Consider the following 24,334-nt stretch of genomic DNA (forward strand, 5'->3'; position numbering starts at 1 on the left):
TATAAAAAGAGCTCTTAAGTTCATGAAAAGATGCTGAACATCATTAACCATCAGGGAAATGCAAATGAAAACCACAAGATGTTACTTCACACCCACTAGGTTTACTATAATCAAAAAGATGTTAAGTTATGACATGGATATGGAGAAATCAGAACCCTCACATACTACTGGGTGGAACGTAAAATGATGCAGCCACTTTTGGAAAACAGTCTGGCAGTTCCTCAAACGTTAAACAGGATTACCGTATGATCCAGCAATCCCATACCTAGGAGGTATATGTCCAAGAAAAATGAAAACATCCATTCACACAGAAACTTAGATGAATGTTCACACAAGCATTATTCATAGTTGCCAAAAAGGCAGAAACAACTCAAATGCACATAAACTGACGAATGGATAAATATACAGTGGTATATCCATACAATGAAATATTATTAAGCAATAAAAAGGAATTAAGTACTGATACAGGCTATGACATGGATAAACCTTGAAAACTTTATGTTAAGTGAAAGAAGTCAGTCACAAAAGATCACACATTGTATGATTTCATTTATATGAAGTGTCCAGAATAGGCAAATCTATAGAAACAGGAAGCAGATTATCTTTTACAGCAGTGGTTGCCCAGGGCTAGGGGGAGGGAATTGGGGAGTAATGGGTATGGGGTTCTTCCTGGGATGATGAAATGTTCTCATACTGATGGTTGTACAAATCTGAATATACTGCAACTATTGAATTGTATGTTTAAATGGGTGAATTATATGGCATGCGAACCACATCTCAACAAGACCATTATTTACAAAAAAAAAAAAAGCATCTTTTGGACCCATGATTTCTTTCCACTTCTAGAAATTTCTTCTAGGAATCAGTGAAGTACACAAGGACAAACATAAAGATTTCCATCACAGAACTGTTTGTAACAGCAAAAGTGTGAGCATAATGTAAGTGTCCATCAGTAGGGGAATGGGTCAGTATGTTCAACCTTACAACGGAACAATGGAGTCCTTAAAGAAGATTGAAAATGAAAGCCACATTTACTAACATGGACAAGTCCAAGACAGACTGTCAAGTCAAAAAAATAATAAAGTTAAAATATAAACCTGAAGATTAAAAGGAGGGTAAAAGACAGATTTTTTTTTTAAAGAAGAAAAAATTATAGTACTAGAGATGCACACTGGTGATAACAAGCAAGAAAGTGGTTATCTTGAAATCAGGCTAACAGTAACTTTTGGGGGGAAGGAAGGGAGATGGGGCATGCTGAGGGCTTGTGGGAGGCTGGCAGCGTTCTTCACCTGGGAGGTGATTCCTAGGGTGTTTGCCTTAGAATAATATGTTAAGATGAACAATTACTTTATATGGTCTTTCTGTATGTGCCATATGTTTTAATTAAAAAGTTAAAAAAAATACTCCAATTTAAAAGCAAGTATCATAGGATTCCTTTCTTGTAAAAACAATCTATGTCTAATAAAAATACCTGAAGTTTGGGACTTGGGGTGCTCTTAATATATTTTTCTGAATTTTCCCACATTTTCCTGCAATGAACAAGAAGTACTCTTACAATCAGGAAAACAATAAAGCCATTTGTTGTGTTTCAGGCGTTCCCTTGCCTCTGACACTGTGTGAGCAGAAATGTAGACCGTGGTGACGCCTGAGCAGCTGGGAGACAGTGCAGGGGCAGGTCAGGAGAAGACCAGCATTCACTGACTGCCTGGACCCTCAGGGCCTAGCCAAGACCCTAAGGCCTAGCTCTCCCAGGAGCTTCCCAGAGACGCGGCCCTTCGGGCTGCTGGCGGCAGCCGCTGCACAGCCACCCCGCAGCCCTGTGCCCCAAAGCCCCTGGGAACGCACTTCCGGCCTGGGGCGCCTGATGAGGGTCGCTTGCTCCCATCTGTACAAGTCTCCTATTGTGGGTGAGAAGGAGAAGCCCTAGGCAGGGGTGGGTGGGGGCTGGGGACAGATGTTACTACCAGCAAAACCCCCATAATAACAGCTAAAGGAGCCCTCACGACTCATGGCACCCTTGCTAGGTAGTTATGTGGTTCGTTTTGTTGAGTTGTCCCAATAATCTGAAGCTATGGGGGAGCCCCACACATGGGATCGTCCTCCATGTACTACAGAAGGGCAAACTGAGCCCATCTATGGAGCCTAAGTGGCTGGGCCCAGGCGCTGGGAAGTGGAGGTGCTTGGAGCACCCTCTGAGGCTGGACTCAGACCCCCTGCATGCACAGCCTCAGTGATTCCTTTCAGGACCCAGGAGGGTGGCTGTACTTGTTTTGCAGCTGACGACCCTGAGGCTGAGAGACGAAAATCACTTGTTCACATTCCACAGCAACTATGTGGCAGGGCCAGGTGCACAGCCAGACACTCTCAGATCCTCGGCCAGGCGGCCTCTCCCGCCTTTGTGGGCTGGCTCCTAGCAGTGTCAACAGAATGACTGTATTAGAACTTCAGGAGCGTGTGTGCCAGTGGCCAAAGTGCTCTCATATATACATTCATTTGCTCTCTTCAGACCTGTACATCTTCAGTCTGATTGTGTTTCCCCTCATTCTAAAGCTTGGAGCCTGGAGGCCTGGAGAGCTGAGTGGCAGGCTGAGAGGGCGTGGGGGCCTCCATTTGGCAGCTGCTGTCCCTGCCCTGTGCCCTGGGGTGTGGAAGCTCTCAGCGGCAGCACAGCCAGCTCCTGTTCCCATTGCAGGGGAGACAGGACAGCAGCTCCCCAGAGGATCGGGGCCCCTCCCGGCTCAACCTCCCAGCTACAGCATATTCCTTCCCAGCAGGAGGAAGGGCAGCTCCAGGGACAGCTGCCAGGGCCTCAGGGGATCCATAACCCTCTTCTGCCTCCTCAGGTAGCCCAGCCCAAGATCATCCCGTGCCCCCCCATCAGTCAGTTGCGGAGCTCACACTCGGGACAGAGGGACAGGCCGCTGCTAACAAGAAGGGTTGCTTCCTCCTGAGCACCCACTGCCTGCCAGGCACTGACAGGTAATCCAGCACCAAGCCTCACGAATCCTTTCAATACATCATATCAGCCTCATTTTACAGAAGAGTCAGTGGAGGCTCAGGGAGGTTGACTTGTTCAAAATCACACAGCTAGGCAGTCTCAGAGGTTCCTTGTGGCAGTGTCAATCAAGGAGGGACAGAGGAAAGTATCACACAAGACCCTTCAGGGGGAGGAAAGGAACCCAGTGTGGGGGAGAAGTCGGGAAAAGGGAAGGCCTGCATCATGAGCTCTGACTCTCTCGGGATGTGACTTATCCAACAATCCATGCGTTCTCTGTTCATTTACACATTTGTGGACCCTCTCCATACACCAGTATCTTTGCTGGGTATGGAGGACTTCGGTAAACCAGGCTCACCTCGGCTCTCACAGAGCTCATGGCCTAGCAGGACAGAATGGAAGGGAAACAGAGGCAGGCGAGCAGGCAAGGCAGAACCCTTGGTCTGCTGGTATTTACTGAGGGTCTGTTGCAGGCCAGGCCCCCTGCTGAGCCCTGGGGGCACCAAGTGAATGAGAAGTGAGGCTCCTGCCCTCCTGGAGCATCTATTCCAGTGCTGTACAGCTCTGAAACTCCAGAAGCCCAGCCTGCATGAGCCCTGAGCCCTGAATATAAAGGAAAATTACTCGGGAAGGGTTAGGGGATGCAACAGATAATCGGGGCTTTCCATGAGTCACACGCGGGCCTGGTTCAAGGCTGCTGAGCAGGGACCTAGAAAGAGTGGGGAAACCCAATTAGGACTAAATCAGAGCCCTGGGGAGGCCAGACCTGTTCAAAGGGGTCTGGAGTCATCCAGTCTGGACAAGTGAAGACCAGACATTTAGGCTGTAGCCACAGATTTCTGGGAATCTCCCAGTCGGTAACAGAGGCCACTTGCCTGAGTCCACCCAGGCCCCAGACACCTTTGCTCCTCTGACAGCAATGCTGGCTCAGACGTAGGACGATGGCATTCACTTCTAGCTACTCCAGTTACGGTCCACTTTACAGCCTAGGAAATGAGAAAGAGAGCAGTGAAAGGACTTGCCCAAGATCACACTGTCAACCTGTAGCACAGGTGAAATGTGAACTGGGCACTGTTGACCCTTCCACCAGCTCACACACCAGGATGCCACCCGGGATGGGCAAACCCAGAGCCAAGCTGGTGATGCCAGCCAGCACTGCAATGGGGGTGCAGCATGTGTTGTGGACACGAAGGGAAACTCCTTTCCTAAGCCTCCCTGGGTGTGGTGAGTTTTATTTTTTGTTTTTCTGTTTTTCTAGATGCTCAGCCTTTGCTGTCCCCCCAAGATGTTAAACTGAGGGGTCCCTCTCAGTGTGAGTGAAAGACAGGATACCCCAGAACTACTCCATCCCAGCAGCCAAAAATAGAAACATTTATTTTTTTAAGTGGAATTTTAAAGACTGTCAAATTTCTTGCTGGGAAAGAGAATCAAAATAGGGGAAGGAAAAAAGAAGAGAGTGGCTAAATAAATTAATAGAATATTGTATAATCATTAAATAACTTTAAAAGAAAATGTCCCACATACAAGTAATGTAGGGGAGGAAGCCAGCTACAGAATAGGATCACAATTAACCTACACCCTTAGGCACGTCTGTGTGATCCATACAGAAAAGCAGGACTGGAGAGAAATACAAGCAGGGGCGACGGCAGTTAGCTCTGGGCGGCGGGCTGACAGATGACTTGCATTTTCTCCTGTCTGCTGTTTCCAAATTTTACAGTGACTATGAATTACTTCTATAATTCAAAATAAAACAAGAAAGTGAGCCCTTGCCCAAGCTCACTCCTTCCGTTTCCACAGACCCTGTATGTAGTGCTAAGGGGCGCCGGCCACTGGGGCAGTTGGCACAGAGGTGGTGGGATTCACCAGCCATCTCTGCCGTTGAGGAACCAGCAAGGGGGTTGCTGTCCCACCTGGACCCGCAGGAAGGGTCGAGCGCAGACTGTGAATGTCCTGGTTGGGGACCCACCGAGAGATGATGCTCTCAGGGGCTGAGAATCAGAACATCCGTTTTCTGCTGTTTGAGAGAAGCCTTCATCTTTGTTCCTGGCATTTCCTCTGGAGCCCTGAGCACAGTGGAGGGCTGGCCTATGCCACCCTTTCACGGAGGGCCAGGGCAGGCTCTCAGGTTCCCCACGCAGACCCGGAGCGCCTGGTCCACATGGTCTCCCTGGACCCTTCCCTCCCACCCCAGTGCTCGGGGTCTCCTCTAACCTGAGAGGAGAAGGCCCAGGGGCACTGGCCCCCATCTGAGAAGGGCAGTCCGGGGTCATTCAAGAGCAGTGTTTGGAAAAGGACAGAGAGTCAGCCCGGCATTCACCCTCCTGAGCTTCTGTGCCCCAGGAGGGACCCAGCCCTGCTTGGGGGCCGGGCCTTGTCCTGCCCCATCCTGTTCTCACTCACAGAGTCTGCGCCCAGGCAGAGGTTTCCAGAGATGGGCCGCCCTGATCTCCGGAGCCGGCCTTGGAGTTGGGCGAGTTCCAGGAATGGTGCCCTCACTTCCTCCAGTGAGATCCCAGCTGCCCCCACCCCCCACCCCCAGGGCTGGAAGCATCTGCCCTCCTCCTGGGCTATTTTAGCAATCAGGTCACCCGCTGGCTCCCTCTGAGCGTGTGGTCAATTAAAACCCACAGGCTTTTTCACAGAAATGGTGGTATCTCTTTCTCCTCCAGATCCTGCCAAAGTCGGTGTCCTCAGGGTGAAAACAGAACAAGGTGATAAAATGGCAGCCCTCCTGTAGCAGGGGCCCCTTGCTCAGGAACCAAGCCCTTGCTTTGCTTCCAGCCCCACTGTGGCTAGCATCCTGCAAAGGTGGCTGACAGCAGGGAGGGGAAGCTGGTCCCGAGGATGTTTAGATGGTCTGAGCACCTGTGTCCCCACTCTGTGCCGCACTGGGCTAGACACACAGCCCTCCCTCCGGTCTCAGCAGAGCCAGTCCTCATTGAGAATGGAGCTGAGCTGGGCTGGTGACCTGCCAAGGTCACCGTGTGGTGAGCAGCAGGGCCTAGATGGACCTGGGGTGCCCCAGCAAAGCCCAAGTCCACCTCAGTTGTACTGGCATTTCCCGAGGGCCTGGCACTTGTGGCACCTGACCCAGGCTGTCAAATGAGCCCCTAGAGTGCAGCCTGGGGAGACCCTGCGCCCTGGCTTCTGCCCACACAGCAGGTTGCCAGGACCCCACACAAAGGCCCAAAGCCTTCTCTTACAGCCTGTGTGTGTTCTGCTCAGAGCTGCTGACAATTCTGACCACCTGCTCCTGCGTCAGCCGCAGCCCGGCCAGCAGCAGGTGGAGCCCCCTGGCTGAAGACCCCTACCCACAGCTCCAAGCTGAGGAGGGCGGCCATTCCCAGCCTTCCTGGCCAGCCCGGGGCCAGATGCCAGGCCAAGAGCAGGGCACCTGCATCGGGTGACCTGCACTCTACCTTGGAGGGAAACAGTAAATATGCGCTCGGCTCTCCGTGATTGTGCTATGGAGGCACAGCTATGTTGGGGAGGGGGGGGGGGTGCCTGAAAGGGGGGATTAAGAAGAGGCACACAGGCATTGCCTGCCTGAGGCTGGGAAGAGCTTAGTGCGGTCCAAGAACTGAGCAAAAGACAGCATAGCTGAAGCAGGGCTGTCCAGCACAAACAGAATGCAAGCCATACACGCAATTTATAATTTTCTAGTAGCCACAATAAAAAGTAAAAAGATACAGGTGACATTAATTTTCAAAGTATAAGTTATTTAATTAATCTAAAATATTTTAATTTCAACATATAATCAATATAAAAAGTAATGAGGTATTTTACATTCTTTTTCTCTGGACCATGGCTTTGAGACCTGGTGGGTACCTTCTATGGACAAACACCTTGGCCACATTTCAAGTGCTCAGCAGCCCCATACAGCTAGTGGCCACAGGTTGGGACAGCACAGGACTACAGCGTGGTGAGTGAAAGGGAAGAGGTGTGAGATGCAATCGAGAGGTGGACAGAGGTCACCTTCAATTTTATCCTAAACAGCTCGAGAAGCCATGGGAGGGCATTAAGCAGGGGCATGATAGGATGGATCCACTGCGGTCTTTACAGGCTGACTCTGGCCACTTGGAATGCTCTGGAGCAGGTGGGACTGGCCTCCCAGAGAGAGCTGCCCAGGCCAGGACAGAGGGAGCCCTGGACCTCACTGAGGGCAGCCACAGTGGGGCTGCACGCAGTGCTGAAATGGCCACGCAGAGGCAGAGAGACAGGAAGAAGGCCCTGCCATCTGCTTTTTATCTCCCTCTCTGCCAAAATTCCTCCCAAGTAACCCTGTCCCAAGAGTTGCCTCCCTCCCAGGAAGAGATCTGCATAGCTGCTATTTAACAAAGCCTAAAGGAACATTTTGCCAGGGGCCCAGAATTTTGAAATGGCTGCCATGCTCTGCATCTCATAGAATCACTGCATTTCTGAGCAAGAAGTGATAAATCTAGATGCTCAGTGTCATATAATGATTAGGGGGTCTCTGGGGCCGACCTGTGTTTGAATCTCTGCTGTCCCTCTAACTAGCTATGTGACCTTGGGCAAGATGCTGAGCCCCTCTGGGCTTCTGTTTCCTCATCTGTATACTGCAGGCATGAATAATCTCTCTGTCTGTGGGTGACTGAGGAGGGGGTGGGTTTATACCCATGGAAGTATTTAGAGAAGTTATTAACACATGAGATAATCATAACCAAGGCCTAGGAACAGGACCTGTCTAATGTCACACAGCAAACCTGAGGCAGGGCAGGAAGCAGAAACTAAATTTTCTAATTTCTGGCTCTTGCACAGTCTCCTCGCAATAGAAATTGCTGGTTAGCCCCTCCTTCAGACATTCATCTTGTTCTCCCCATGTGCCGGGCGATGCTGGCAGCTCAGGGGACACTGAGGTGGGACAAGCCCATCTCTACAAAATCAAGACTTTCTAGGTCAGAAGTAAAAGCTTTCTCGATGACTCTGGGCCACATGGGGAAGAAGGGCTTGTTCAGTGCAGGCAAAGCCCCACATGCTGGTGACAGGGCAGTCCAAATAGTGCTGGCCCAAGAACTGGGAGACCCTGGGCCAAGCTCACCTCCGCCTGACCTGCCTTGTGATGTGGGCAAAGGCTCCACCTCTCTGATCTCAGTGTCCCTGGCTACATGGCAGTGAGCAAATGTTAAAACTGAGCACCTACTCTGTGATGCCCCGCACTCCAAAGTGCTTACAGCCTGACTAGGGAGAAGGAACCAACTGCCAATCAGACTGGGATGAGACCTCCAAGGACATGGGCCCTGTGGCCCAGATTTTGGGGGGAACATTCTGGAACATTCTTGACTGAACCACTCCTCTCAGCTATGCGTATGCTGGACCGCCTAGCCTTGTTTTTAAAATATGATCTGTCACTATAATAAACTTATGAGAGTCTGGGTCACAGGATTTCACAGACCAGGCGTATTTCTAAAGAAACTCTGGGGAACCTGCAAAGGACTGAAAACTTGTTATTCTGCCAAAGAAGGCCCTGAAAACCAAACAAATGGTGCTGGGAAAACCGGGTATCTACATGCAAAAGAATGAGAGTAGACACTTACGTTACACCATACACAAAAAGCAACTCAAAATGGATTGAAGACAACACAAATGTAACACCTGAAACTATGAAACTGCTAGAAGAAAACATAGGAGAAAAGCTTCATAACACTGATCTTGGCAATGATTCGTTGGATATGACAACAAAAGCAGAAATAGTCCCAGTGGGACTACATGAAGCTAAAAAGCTTCTGCACAGCAAAGGACACCATCAATGAAATAAAAGGCAACCTATAACAATGGGAAAAAATAGTTGCAAACCATATATCTAATAAGGAGTTAATATCCAAAATACATAAGGAATTCCTACAACTCGATAGCAAACAACCACAACAATAAATAACCTGATTTTAAAATGAGCGAAGAACCTGAATAGTCATTTCTCTAAGGAAGATGTACTGATGGCCAACAGGTACATGAAAAAGTGCTCAACATCCCCCGTTATCCAGGAAATGTAAATTAAAGCCACAGTGAGATATTGCTTCACACCAGTTAGAAAGGTTACTGTCAAAAAACAAGAGTTAACAAGCACTGGAGGATGCAGAGTGAAGAGAACCCTTGTGCACTGTTGATAGAAATGTAAAATGGTGCAGCTGTTAGGGAAAACAGCATAGAAGTTCCTAAAAAAAATTTTTTTTTTAATGGAACTACTGTATGATCCATTAATCCCACTTCTGGGTAATTATCCAAGAAACAGAATATCAAAGAGAGATCTGCACTCCCATGTTCACTGCTGTATTATTCATGACAGCCAAGAGGTGGAAGCGACCTATTTGTTAATCAATGGATGAATGGGTAAAGAAAATGTGCTAGATACATATAATGGAATATTATGTAGCCACGAAAAAGAATGGACTCCTGTCTCATGCTGAAACATGGATGAACTTTGAGAACATTATGTTAAATGAAATAAGCCAGACACGGCAGGCCAAATACTGTATGAGTCCACTGATATGAGGTGCCTGGAGTAGTCACACTCACAGAAACAGAAACTAGAATGGTGGCTACCAGGGGCTGGGAGGAAGAAATGGAGAGTTTCAGTTATGCATGATGAGTAAGTGCTAGGGATCTGCTGTACAACATCATGCATGTAGTTAACAATACCATACCATACACTTAAAAGTTTGTTAAGAGGGCAGAACTCATGTGTTTTTTACAATAAAAAATAAAATGTCTCTGGAAAGGACATTAAAACAAACACCAAAAAATAGGAAAGCCATCATCTGAGAATAAAGAAGGTAGTCCTTCAGATGAAATAGCTTTGAAGGGGGGAGTTAACTCCAGTGTGCATGTGTCTCTCTCTCTTGATCTTTCTCTCTCCCCCTCTCACTTTTCAGTGCACGAGGCCTTGGATGGGGAGGTCGGGGGGAGAGAGCCATGGATTCCTCCCCCTCCTTCCACCGCCCCTCTCTCTCCTCGTCCCTCAAGCCCACGGCACTTTGCACACACAGTTCCAGAAAAGTGCTTCTCTCACTCTGGCCTGTCTTCACACTGGGCTGTGAGTTTCAGAGGGTGAAGTTCTCTTTGCACCCCCATCTAGCCAGCACCAGCATCAGGAGGAGCCTAGTAAATGCTGTTGGGTGGGAAATGGATTCTGACTGAGATGTGGGGCGGCACTGCTGGTGTCAGCCTAGGAGTCCCCAAGCACCCCGAGAAGGGGACAGTGGAAACCAGCCAGAACCAGGGGACAGCAAAGGAAGGCCTGTGAACAAAGACCCCTAACCTGCAGACCCCTCCGTGGAGAGGGCTGGGCACCTCCATCTCACCTCAGCCTGAGGGCAGGATGGGGAGGGCAAGTGGAAGTGCAGGGGAGATGCCCTGGAGAGATGCCCTCCTGATAAGACCCAGGACTGGGACAAATGGCAGGAAGAGGCTGAACCGGGACCTGAGAACCACAGACAAGCTGGGAGTTGGGAGGCCCACAGCCCCTCCTGGGACAGTCCAGCTGTCCCCTCCTGTTCCCCTCAATATTGGCCCCACCAGCCAACCACAGGGAGAGGGAAGGGCGGAAGTGGCTGCTGCTTCAGACTGAGCTGCCGGAGGTGGGCTCAACGGCCACAGGCTCCGCACGTCAGGGAGCCCCAGCTACCCCAGGTCCCTCTGACCCAGAGGCCCAGGTGGGGCTGCAGGGGGTATGTGAGGGACAGGGAGACTCAAAAGCACACACTGATCTTTGCACTCCATCTTTTACTCGGTCACCGCCTCCTGCTTAAAACTCCTCAGGGCCACCTTGTGCTCTTAGGATAAAGAAAGGCTGTGCCTGGCCAACTGCAGGCTGCCCTCATCTCATACTCATCTGTGACTTCTGCCCCGGCCATTTGGCTCCGTTTGCAATTACATGTTTATTTGTGCGAGTCTTCAGATCCGCAGGGACACCTCTGCTTTTGCTCAGTGTGGCACCCCCAACACAAAGCAGAGAGCCTGGCCACCTTAGCCATGCAGAGCTGTTTGGTGGAATGAATGAAGCACCTGGGGACAAACAGGGGCAGCAAACGGTCTGGAGAACAGACAGGCTTGGGAAGCAAAGCCGGCTGAGACCTACTAGCTGTGTGGCCTTGGGCAGGTCACTGCCTGGCAAGCCTTTCCCAGCTCAGCTGTAGATGGGTCTATCCACAAACACCTCTCGGTGTGCAAAGCAGAGGCAGGTCATGCTGTTCAGAGAAGACTGGTTCCCTTACCTTTGTTTTTTTTTTTAATCCAGCCCTTTCATTTATTTATGGTCAGGACACCACAGGGAAATGATTCTCCCCGTCTCTTCTTGGTGTTTATGTTTAAATGAACCAGAAAGGGTTGCAGACTCGCTCTGAGTAGACGGGATTCTAGTGATTGACTAGAAAGGGAGTGCATATTGGTGCATTTTTGGAAATAGACTTAGATGGAAACTGCTTACACATAACATCCTCATGCCCACAGATCCAGCCCTGGTGCTTCTAAGAATTTCTGTAGAAAATATGTTGTATTCGGACTAGCTTGGTGCTCAGGAAAAAAGTACAATACATTGTTTTAATTAGGGAGAAAAAAAGCAAGCAGGAAAATACTCGGTATTTTTAGAACCAACCACCAGGAGGCGCCTTAGGGTCAGGGGCTCTATCTGGTTAAGCACCTGGATATAAACGATAAAAATAAATGGACAATACCCAGCCCTTTTCAGAAAAGGTGCCAGTTTTTTACTTCATCTCACCCTAGAAGCTTCTGTTATGGACAATATCCACATGTTTTGCATAGATAGTTTGCCCTTCTTCATAAACAAAGTCCCGTACAAAAAAAGGAATTCGAGCTCTTACATCCTTATATTGTTCTGCTGTGCTTATTTTTGCCCAGTCCTCCATCTCTCAAAGCTCCTCAGTCAGCATTCAGATGGTTAGAATTTAGAACTTGACTCCTACCGTGTTTTTCATGGGCTTTGTTACAAACAGATGCTATTAATCTTATTTCCGTGAACAGGTGGGAAACTGAGGCCTTGAACAGCAAGGGCATAAAAAGACAATAGCAGGGAGGGCAGAAAAGGGGTGGGGGTGGGAGGTGGTGCATAATAAATAAATAAATGAAACAGAGCCTTGACTTTGCCTTCAGGTGTGTTGTCAACCCTCTAACCTCTCCTGCTACCTCCTGTGCTCCAGGCATTTGTCCCTAAATGCACCCAGTTCTGTCCCTAAATACAACCTTTCCTTCCATTCTTGGGTGAACCTGCTATTTATCCTTCTCCCTTGGGCCCTGTCTGTGTATCTTTGTCTGCCTCAGCTCTGGGGCCTTCCTGGTGGGCTCCAGTTCCTACCACCCTGCCCCGCACCCGTGCACACCACTGGGTCTCAACCCCAAGGAGCCCAGGCAAAGATTCCTGGCCTCTGTTGGGAGGGGCTTAGAGAAAGTCATCAACCAACAGGCTCCTTCCCACCCCACATCCTCTGCTAAAGACCCACCCACTGCGCGCAGGGTGCTGGGGCTCGGAGAAGAGCAGGCACTTGCCTGAAGCTAAGTGGGGCCTGCAGCTCGCCCTGGCAGTCAGTCCTATTCTCCCCAGCGATGCCACCTCATGGGGCCCAACCTCTCCACAATACTCCTTCCAGGTGTCCGGGTGCCCCCCAGGTTTTCCTCCTGCTGCCCGTCCCCCAAAGGCTTGGGGTGCTTCCTGTAGCACCTTCCCCTCCGGTTGGGGCCAGACGAGGGCCATTCATCACATTCCCTTCTGCAGTCATGCTGTGCAGCAGGCTTGGCCCTGAGAGGCACAGGGCAGCTCCACCTCAGGACTGCCTCCCCCAGGCCTGGCTTCCCAGTCTGGAGGACACCCTGGCCGCCTCAGCTCAGGCCTGCTGTGTTCTCCTCTGCTCAGTCCCCAGTGCAGCAGCTTTTCATTCAGCTAGTCTTTCCAGGAGGAAAAAAAAATAAAAGAGAATCTTTTTCCTGGCCTCTAGACTGTACAGTGACAGGTCCTGAGGAATCTCCATTTTGGAAGGGGTGAGGCCTGGAGGGGAAGGAGGGAGCGAGGAAAGGGTTGGTGACAGCCTCTACTCCGTTCCCGCCTCCTCTCCTCATGCCTCACAGGAAGACAAGAAGGACGTTTAACCACAATTCTGTTCGTGTTACTGAGGCCTTTGAAAATCCTCCCAGCTTTTCCACCCTCCCGGCCCACGGGACCTGGCACACCTGCTCATTCATTCATTCAACAGATACTCAGTGCCAAGCGCTAGGCTAGGGAGAGAAAAACAACAAAAGGGGTGCACCAGGAGAATGTCGTCAGTGGTTCTGTGACATCTTTCCATGCTGACAGTGACTGCACTAGTGGGGGGTGAGGATTTAGTAATGTGGGTAATTGCTCAATCACTGTGTTGGATACTTGAAACCAACATAATATTATATCAACTATTCTTCAATTTAAAAAATACACTTAACATTTTTAAAAAAGGGGGGCAACATGTAAATATGCTGTTGCACCTGATGTTGGGTATCATAAAGGACCAACGGGAATGGGAAGCAGCAAAAGTTGGGTGGTCAGGGGAGGCCTCCTGGAGGAGGTCATACTTGAGCTGATGTGACTCATGAGGGGTTGTCAGCCTGGGAGGCCACGGGACACCAGAGCTGCAGAGAAAGTGATGGAGAGGCTGGCAAGACACAGGCAAGAGGAGAAGCAGGGGCTGGATCATGCAGGATGGCCTGACAGGTAGGGAAATCGAGGCACAGAACCAGGTGACCCACACACGGCCCTGTGGCTCTCTTCTTAATTGGATCTCAGTGTTTCCAAGATGTTGCACAGTGCTGGGGAAATGGCAGGGGCTCAGAGCGTGCACGCTGGGCTGACACTGCCGTCGGCCACACGGCTCCTGCACATGACTGACTGAGCAAGCACAGTCTTGTGGCAGCTGTGTCTTGTATCCTGTCTTTTCTGGCTTCACTGCTACCTGCTGATTAGAACCATCACAGAAATGTGGGGTCTCTGCAGCTGAGAGCCTCATGGATCCCCACAGAGCTCTGAACCCAGCTCCTCACATCAGCTTCACTCCAATTTGTATCCCTCTAAGTCCAGTACTAGCTCAAACCTCCGAGGTAGAAGCTGGCCAAGCTGCATTTCAGGGCTTCTTTGGTAACTTCCAGGATACTACAAAGCGGGGCTCTCCTATCTACCTTGTCACTGCCTGCGGAAGACAACCCCACCCCACAATCACATATCCAGCAACCACACATCAAGCATCTCCTAGGTTTGGTGCCTCCTAGGAAACTAAGCTGGAGGAGGTGTGATGGGCAGTGGCTTGGGGGCCCCCAGCGGCCCAGTTATTAGCTCTCTCAGAGGGACAGAAACCACCAGCTGAGGATGTGGCACGTGTGAACGGCAGGGGAAGTGCATGGTCTGCATGCAGCCTGGCTCCTTCCCAAGGCAGTCTGGGCAACATTCCCCTTCTCCTGGTGAGACAGGGTTTCTGAATGACCACATCACCCCCACGCTCTCAAAAGGAACCCAGGTAGAGGCGGGAAGCTCAAAGTAGTCCTCTGGGGTTTAGAAGCAGGGGGAGGAGCCTTGCCTTCCCTCCTGCCCCTGCTAAGACTGTCTCAGAACATTCATCCAGCAGTAAACGGGTGTCAGCTGCAGGGTCCACAGCATCACAGTACTGTTGGGAACAGAAGGGATGGCCACCTCCATCTGGGGACAGTGTCCAGGATAATGCAAGAGGTGGGCTGGGCAAGGTATACCACCAGTGACAGCACCAGCCCCCCAGCGGCAAGGACTGTCACTGAGTGGCCACTGAGGGGGCCAGGAGCACACACTTGGCTCCACATCATCCTCCAACAACCCCAGGTAGGCACTCCTCCCATTTCAGAGACAGGGAAACCAAGACACGGAGAGGTGGGCCTGCAGGCAGGAAGGAGGGAGCCGGCCTGCAGGATCCGGAGCTATTCCCCAGGGTAGGTACACTGACAGGGGCTTCTGGGAACGTGGTGTGTTTAAGCCCGCCAACTTGTTTGATCTTTTTCCAGCATTGTGAGCCACCCTTACCACTCCTGGCCCCTCTTGGCTGGCAGGGTGGCACCTCCTTCCCACGGTGTGACACAAATACCAGGACGAGGGGGCAGGCCTGACTCAGCCTGCAGAGGAGCCGGGAGAAGACCTTGACCCAGATGCTCCTCAGCAGCTAGACTTCCCCGCCCTCCAGCGGCTGCCTCCTCCCCTCTGCTCCCTCTGCTCCTGCTGCCTGCAGTCGCCTGCAAATTGCTTCCAAGTGCTGACAATTACAGAGGCGCAATCTAATCAACACCTGAGAGGGTGGGGGCTTCTCCTTCCACAAGTGGCCCAGAGCATTTGGCATCCTCATCTCTCCTGAGTCCTTAGGAGCAGCAGGGCGTGAGTCATGGACCCAGTTCTCTAAGGTCTGGGCAAGCCAGTGACTCGCCCTAGGTCATGCAGACCCTCCCAGGCAAAGCTGGGTTTAGGGCTTGGCTTCCACTTAAAAGTGCTGCTCCTTTCCTGCACTGCTCAGAGGATGAGTGAGAGATGCATAGGAAGGTGCTCTGGTAGCCACACCCGGTCAGGACTCTCAGGCAGGCCAGTGTCCAACCCCCTTCAAAGCTCTGGACTTTGGCAAGGTGCTTTTAGGAGAATGTGACTGGTAGGGACCTCAGAAGCATCTAGTGTAAACCCTTCCTGGTGCAGATAAGGTAACAGAGAAGGGCAGAGAAAGGGTGTAGTTTGCTCATGATCACGCAGCAGGTTGGACTCAAATCCCCAACTTCCCCATCCCACCCTTTGTTGGCCCCCAACAAGAGGGCTCTTCCTCCAAATTCACCTTCTTCACAGGCTTTCCCTGCAAGAGGGAGGGAGTGAAGTGTAAGGAATGCCTCTAGGGCTGGGCAGACTGGTTTGAAGCCTCACTCCCACACTCAATTGCTGTGTGATTTGGGGCAAATGAATTTCCCTCTCTGAGCCTGTTTCCTCATCTGTAAAATGGGAAAAATAATAACTGCTTCTTAAAATGTTTTAGTAAGAATTCAATGAAATAAAGTGTCTACAGCATGGAACACTCCACCTGGGCCCCCCGGCAGGCCCTCCTGGCACCCAGTAGGTGGTCAGACATTCCAAGGGTCCCTTCCCCCTCTCCTTCTCTCCCGGCAAACACACCCAGACTCAGAGATACATGTCTTTTGCCCAGGCTTGGAGACAGGCTCGAAAATCCTCCCATGCTGGCCACCAGCACAGGGCTTCTGTCTGGAATAGTTTCTGTGACCCGGGGGAGAGGACAGAGCCAGCTACAGAATTCTCTGGGGAGCAAGCACGCAGGGGCTGGCAGAATCCTGCCTCACTTCTGCTTCCCTGGTTTCCTGAGCGCTCAGCCCTCTCCCACCCCTCCACCCTGACACCCCCAACAGCCTCCTGGCTGCAGAGGGCCTGCTGAGCTGAGGGGTCCTGGGGAGCAACCTTCGCCCCCCCCTCCCCCACAGACACAATTCTGCTGAAGGCAGCACAGGCGAGAGGCAGGCAGTGGAGCTGAGAGCTGCTGATGGCAGGCCTCCGAGGAGGAGCAAGGTGGGGAGGAGCGGGGAGGAGAAGTGGGGAGAGGAGACCGGCCGCGAGGGTCCCGCTCCCTCCCCCACAGCCCACCCTGGACCAGCCGAGAAAGCTGTGGGGGAGGAAAACCGCCAAGACGCACAGTTGCCCGCCCCACTGAGCTGGAGGCCCTTCCTTCCCCGGAGCCAGCTGCCCTCGGCAGATTAGTATTCAGCTCCGGAAAAGCAGGCCCCCGCACAGCAGCCCACGGGAGGCTGCCCGCTGAGTCAGCTTCTCTACCTGTCAGGAAATCATTCATAAAAAATGACACCCTCCCAGCACCCAGCCTTGGGGCCTCGGCCCAGCCTGTCCCTGAGCCAGCTCCACCGCCACACTGCCTCCAGCCCCTCCTCCTGCCTGTCCCCCCGCCCCCCGCCACCACTTCACACTTTTCTCCTGGGATAAAAACACATGAAACCAAGGTGAAATAAGGCCAGCTCACCCTCAGTAAAGTAGTATTTACTGTCGCCTGCCTTGGGGACAACAGCAGAGTCAAGAAGAGCAGAGACTTCACCTAATTATGAGCAAATGCAGTGACATGGTTTCCAAAGTTTTCACTGTCACGGCCACGCCAGTGGTGGGCACTTCTTTATCTCCAGTTTATGTGTGGAGAGTTGGAGGCTCCCAGGACACCTCACTAGACCTAGATCACAGGGCCAATCCTCCCACAAAGGACAACTGAGGTCCACGGAGGGGAAATGACTTGCCCCAGGTCACACGGAAGTTCAAACTTGAAGCCTGCGTCCCTGAAATGAAGATCTGCCATGTTGTTCTCGTTTCCCATCGCTCAAACCCTGATGCATTCCCTTACCTGCGAGATAAAATGAAGGTTGCTCTCCTGATGAAGAACTGGATTGCTTATCACAGCCCCGCGTGCCTGGGCCCTGCTGATCTCCACTGGAATTACATGCCCCCTAGCTCTCCTTCAGCCCCCCTGGGCTCCTTGTTTCTCACACACCAAACATTCCCCAGGTGATTCTGTGGTGCAGGCAGATCACTGCCCTGATGCTTGCTGTCTAGACTATTCTAGCTGACCCAAGTCAGAGGACCTGGATCATCTTGTGGGAGGTGGATGTTCAGGGCCAAGGCCACCCAGCTGCCATTACCAGAACTACTGGTGAACACTGGGCTGTGCAGGCCATATCCTCTGTCCTTGAGGCCTCCACTCCCACTCAAGCTGGGAGACAGCTAGGAGGGCGAGGCCAGAAGACAGGCGGAGAAGATGCTATCACTCTCCTGCTTCACACCTGTCCATGACTCCCTTAGGACCAAGTCCTGAGGTTCAGCTACTAGGATCTGGCCCCTGACAATCCTCTTGGCCTCTGTGGATAAACTGAAGGTTCCTGTGGCCAGGATTCTTACCTGGTCCCTGTTGGCTAGCTCACTACACATGTGTGGGCAATACGTCATTGTTGACTCTATATAAAGAACCCTGCCCAGTGCTCTGGGTGACCCAGTGGCACACTGCAAGGCTGCAGGAGAGCAGAGCAGAGGCTGTAGTGGTGGCAGTGCCGAGGACAGAGACTGAGATGCCTGAGCGGGCAGAGAGGCCCAGAGGCAGAGACTGGCTTGCTGCTCGCAGACTCGCTCTGAGTAGATGGGATTCTAGTGATTGACCTGCTACAGTGGAAATAAAGTTGGGTATAACCCTTTCGCACCAAGAATGTTCTACTGTCATTTTTTTGGTCACATTGAATCCATAGTGAACTGCCTGGGGCTGAAACCCATTGGCAAGACAGCGTCCTCCCTGCTGTTCCCCAACATTTGCCCTGGGGCTCCAACATCTTAATATGCCTAGTTCTCACAGCTGCCAAGCACCCCCTCCCTGCAGAGGCAATACTGTCCCCCTCAGCAGCACTCCACCTTGCCTGTCTGCCCCTCCTGCTGATGCATCTTCCCCTGGCTGAGTCAGACATGCTCCTTCAAGGCTCCTAGGGCATGCCCCCCATGCTTCCTCCAGTGGGCATCTTGCACAGTGCGCTGGGGTCTCTGTCCATCTCCCTGAGTGTTCCCAGCATCTAACAGAGACACATGGAAGGGTCTGGGGAAGCAGAGGGTAAGCAAGGGTGAGTGTGGCTTCGGGTTACTTTGGCCAGGTTCAAAAGGCTTCTTAGAGAAGAGAGCAGACAGGGCAGTCAGAGAGAAGATGATTCGGTACCAAACCAAGGGTAGGAAGCTGCATGAGATCAGAAATTACTGAGATGCCTTATCATTTGGTTCAAATCCAGACTACCATGTATTGCCTATGGGCCTTTGGGCAAGCTAACCTCTGTGAGCCTCAGTTTCTTCACCTGTACAATGGAGATAATTACAGTTCTAACTCAGGGTTGCTAAAAGCAGTAATTCAAGCCAATGTATACAAAGCACTTAATGCAACGCCTAGTGTAAGGATCACTCAGTAATGTCGGCAATTACACATTATTAATACTCATGGAACACCTGTGCTGAGAAGGTCTTTGGAGCTCATCTAAATTCCATCCATTTATAGTCAGGGAAGGGCTCACTGGCACTTCTGTCCAGCTCTTGCGGACCTGAAGCAGGACCCAGCTGACAGGGTATCCTTCCAGGCCACTGAGGGAAGCTGGTGAGGGGCTGCTGGGCATCAGTTGATGTGCCTGCAGGATTCCAGCCTGGAGTTTTTAATGACTTGGAGTCTGACTAGTCCCAACATCTCAACTCTGTTTCAGGCAAAATTGTCAAGCAGATTTTAGGATCAGCAAAAACCCACAATGCCTTTGGTTGAGCACGTTCCCTCTTCTTGTTGAAGCCCAGGGGTATTTTCTAGGAAATTGAGTCCATCTGTTTCTGATTCGTTTGTACTTAACTCATCACCAAGCTGTTTTGTAAGAGCCCTTTGATGTGAAAGCTGCCTTATTCCATAAGCCTCTGTAAGCCTTTATTTAGTCAACAGTAGGTAAACGGGTCTCTCAAAGAGGCCAGAGGCAGCTTCTTGATCTCCCTCAACACAGAAGCCACGTGAAGGGAAGTGTGGCCCTGACAGTCCCCCATTTTGGGCCTGACTCTGAGCCAGGCTGCAGTGAGGCCTCCCTGACCAGTCAGAACCTCTCCCCTCCAGGCTCTGTAACCCAGCATCCTCATCCACCACTCAGACGGTTCTCATGGATTTACAATTTCTTGCGTGTTACTTGAGTTTCTTGAACTTGATTTCAAATTCCTTGGGGGTAAGAGGCCAGGTGTCCTAATTCATTGCACCCTCACTGCCACAGCACCATGCCTTGTACAGTTACAGGGACTGTGGCTTCCAAACCAAAAACTGATGGGAAACATCTAACAGGCATAAGGGTTCCCAAAAGGACAAGGAGGAAGAATTTTGAAATTGGGGCGGCCGTATGCATGGTGAGCAGCTCAAAGAACCTAGTGACTGAACTGAATATGCCAGGATATGAAGGAAAGAATCTGTCTCCCCTTCCCTCTGACACCCAGACAAAGCATTCTGTAAAATCTCAAACCTGCCCAGTTTCATACAAGATGAAAAAAAACAACAACGAAGAACCCCCTAATCCAAGAGAACAGACGAAACTCTTCACTAGATTTAAGGGTGACAGTCACCAGGTGCTCCTGGGGGAAGCCAGGGTGTTTTAGGAGATGTCCCCAGCTGCAGGTTGATTTCAAAGCTCCACAGCCCGTGATCCAGAGCGGTCTGTTAGAAGGATCTCGGCAGGGTCCCTACTGGGCTGGCATATTGTGTGTTTATTAAAGACGTATTTAGGGGCCTCTCAAAAGCAGGGGATGATGTAACCCAGTGGTTCTCAAATTGGAGTGTACATCAAAATCACCCTCTGAGGGCTGGTTAAAACACAGGCAACCATCAGGGCCTTATTAGGAACATGGCATCTAGTAATAATTCAGGTAGCTGCTGTGGAAGAAGTTCAGTTGTTTGGGTTGCAAAAATTTTCTTTTTCCATCTTGGGGGGAAGGAAGTTGTTTTTATTTTTCATCTTTTTCAGTTCAGTTTAATTTTTTATTGGGCACTGTATAGGTATTACCTCTATAAATAGAGCACACTAATTTATGCTTATGTCGAAAAATTTAGAAACCACAGATAGGCTAAAGAAAAAAATTAAAAACCTATAATTCTATGTAAACATTTTTTTACAAGAGTAGGTTCACCTTGATCTGTTTTATAACCTGGTTTTTCTTCCCTACACATCATGATCATCATCTTTTTCATAATACTGCCTTCTTCCGTATCAGTTTCAATGGCGGCATGTGATTCCATTACATACCTATACCATAATGTATATAAAACCAACCCCCTATTGCCCAGTACTAGATTGTTTTCAATTATTTGCTATAATAAATTATAGTTTATTTTTGAATTATTAAACCTTTTATTCATCAAAGGAGCACCCATGGTTCAAAAGAGCCCAATTCAGATCAACAGATGTTTTAAGATTACTCCTACTTTAACACGGGGTGAGAAAAACAATATTTTTGGAGATGTTTCAGTGGGGGTTTAATTGTGGAATACTTCACAATTTAAGTTCTGTTAAAATCCAATTTTATGGAATGTGGATTACATCGCAATAAAAAACAAACAAGAACCTTTCTAGTCAGGAGTTAGACCAAGGTTCCAGTTATCAACATGTGACCTCATGGAAGTGTAACCCTTGGTGTGTCCTTTTTCCCAGACACTGATTAACCAACACCCAACTCTTAGTGTGTCCTGGGCTTCAAAGGAGATGATGGATGTGAAGGAAGGAATATGGAAGCAATAGCGCTCTTCTTTATTCATAATCACCAAAGAGGAAACAACCCATTTCACTGGTCACCAGTAAACGGAAACAAACAAACAAAAAACTGGGATGTATCCATTCTGTGGAATACAAGCCAGGCATAAAAAGGAAAAGACTACTGACATGTCAGTAATATAGATGAATTTGAAGACTATTATGCCAAGTGGAAGAAGCTAGGCACAAAGGGCTACATAGTGACTGCTTCCATTTATAAGACATTCTGAAAAACAAAACTATGGGGGCAGGAACCAGCTTAAGTTAAGGGTTACTGGAACTTGGGGTAAGGGGACGGGACTGACTATAAAGATACATGAGGGGACTTTCTGGGTGATGGAAATAGTCTATATGTTGATTGTGGCAATGGTTGCATGACTATATACATTATCAAACTTACTGAATTGTACACTTAAAAATGGTGAATTTTAAAGCAACCTAAGTGTCCATCAGTAGATGAATGGATAAAGAAGATGTGGTACATATACACAATGGAATATTATTCAGCCATAAGAAGAAAAAAAATCCTACCATTTGCAACAACATGGATAGAGCTAGAAGGTATTATGCTCATTGAAATAAACCAGGCAGAGAAAGACAAGTATCAAATGATTTCACTTATCTGTGGAGTGTAAGAACAAAGAAAAAACTGAAGGAGCAAAACTGCAGCAGAATCACAGAACCCAAGAATGGACTAACAGTTACCAAAGGGAAAGGGACTGGGGAGGATGGGTGGGAAGGGAGGGATAAGCGGGAGGAAAAAAAAGAAAGGGGGCATAATGATTAGCATGTATAATGTGGGGGGTACACGGGGAGGGCTGTACAACACAGAGAAGACAAGTAGTGATTCTACAGCATCTTACTACACTGATGGACAGTGACTGTAATGGGGTATGTGGGGGGAATGTGGTGATGGGGGGAGTCTAGTAAACATAATGTTCCTCATGTAATTGTAGGTTAATGATACCAAAAAAAAATGGTGAATTTTACTTTATGTGAGTTACACTTTAATAAACTAGACTCCCCTCAAAGAGAGCTACAAAGAGTATGGTGTCATCCAAATATAAGGTATCATCCATTAGACATTTTTAGCATCTTTTAGACATTATCTGTAGCATTTTTCACAGCAAGTCTGAAGTATCTTTGTGAAATATGACAAATATAAAAAAATGCAATTCAGAAAAGACCAAATATGGTCTGGAAAAATATTTGTTGTTGGGTTATCTGCTTTATGGAAAGACCATGTCCATACTCCAGCAAATGTTTGTGTATGAGGCAGTCAGTCCCACTGGAAGCAGCTGACCACTTGGACTGTTTGGGTATTTTCCTTATCATCACCAGTTGGGTTTTGTTTGTTTTGTTTTGTTTTCAAATATCCTCAGTTAAAAGAAACAAGTGTCAGAATTGAACAGTGAATGTCTCCTCTACCCCAACCAGGGCAGTCCTTTTTCCTCCAGGGAAAGAACAGGTATTTCTGGTTGATCTTCTATGGGCCTGACCACTGCCATCTTAATGAACACTATGCTCCAAAAGTAAATAAAATATAAAATAAGAATAACCTACAGCCAAAAACTAGGTTAACAGACAGCAGATTTCTAAGCAGAATAGGACAAGAGTGAATCAATGAGAAGATGAAGTGCTAACAGGAAGAAGGAACCTGCTCAAATCCCCCAGCATTGCGGCAAAATCCCCATCTGACAGCCTCTAGGCCCTGATCAATGCTCGATTCAATAGAGTCTATTTGCGACAAAATTCCAATACAGCAGAGGGATTTGAGTAGTTCCTGGAGTTCATAATGAAACCTGCACTATAGCAAAATGGAGTGAGGACATAACTCCTCCTGCATAGAAATAGGGCTGCTGAAAAAAACAACTGTCAGTTATCGGTAAACATAGCTCGCCACCCTATCCCACAGGGCCCAGTGGAGCCCTCACCCATAGGAGGTGCTCCAAGAATATTTGTGAAATCAGGAGCAAGGAGATGTTCAATTACTTTTGCAAGACGGTCCCCTGAAGGATGGGTGCCCAGCCTGGCCACCTTACACTAAAGATTTACCTATGATCTATGTAAAACTGACCAACAATCAAGTCAACTTTCCTAGGTTTATTCTTCCAAAGCCAGACAAGTTAGCAGTCCTGCCAGAAGGGTTTACATGCAGCCTCATTTCATTTCAACCAATAGGACCTGTTACTAGGTGGGGAAGAGTAAAATTGACTGATGCCAAGTGTTGGGTTACTGAGCTGAAAAACAAGTCTCTTTATCAAGAAGCTCCCAAGCTAGTGGGGAGGATGATCCTGGAAACAAATAGTTTTAGTAATTTGATAATGAATAGCTCACCATTAGTTGAGCAGACCTTATGCTCAGTGACCTGTCCAATAACCCCGCAAGGGGAGGACTCTACCTGTTTTACCAATGGGGGAACAAAGGTTGGTAAGCAGAGGGGCAGGACGGGAACTCAAGCATTGACTGTAGCGCCTACACTCCCGGCCTCTGCACTGAGGTCCCCTTGTCATGGCCGAGAGCTGTCAGGGGAGGCCCTCAGAAGTGCCCTGGATGCTACGTCTTCAAGTATTGGGAAGCACTGTAGGTCCAAGGGGAGAAGCAGACAGCCTCATGATCTGGTGGCTGTCGGCAGTCTGGTAGACCAGACACTCCAGTACAGGACACCTGCCAGGAGGTAGTAGAGACGGAACGGTAGAAGATGCAGGCAGGGCCAGACTATGGGGCCTTGGTGTGTTAGGGAGTCTGGACGCCTGGATACCATGGAGAGCTATGAGCCTTTGGATCTGTTTGGACATGAGATTTGCCCATAGGAATGTTCATACAAGGAACAGGCAGTATCTAAAAGTTCATACACAGAAACTACAAAGCTGAAGACTGAGGTGGAGCCATCAGGAAGCCATGTGATCAGGCAGAGCAGGAAGGCCTGAACTGGGCAAGGAGCTCCTTGGTCGACTCTATCCAGCTGGGTGCAGCTCTCATGGAGCCCCCTGACTGGGCCCA

General features: G+C 49.6%; 1 protein-coding gene across 2 annotated transcripts in view; it reads right to left on the minus strand.

Annotated features, from left to right (window-relative positions):
- Window positions 1-3,798: 3,798 nt before the first annotated feature.
- Window positions 3,799-24,334, minus strand: part of COMMD7 (COMM domain containing 7) — a 40,013-nt gene continuing 19,477 nt past the window's right edge. For both annotated transcript variants that reach the window (XM_057502887.1, XM_057502886.1), the window contains exon 8: window positions 3,799-3,981. In XM_057502887.1, coding sequence (XP_057358870.1) covers window positions 3,814-3,981 — 168 coding nt within the window. In that variant the 3' untranslated portion in view covers window positions 3,799-3,813. The remainder of the gene's footprint in view (window positions 3,982-24,334) is intronic.

Source organism: Manis pentadactyla, chromosome 5 (genome assembly GCF_030020395.1).
Source record: "Manis pentadactyla isolate mManPen7 chromosome 5, mManPen7.hap1, whole genome shotgun sequence".
Lineage (NCBI taxonomy): Eukaryota > Metazoa > Chordata > Mammalia > Pholidota > Manidae > Manis > Manis pentadactyla.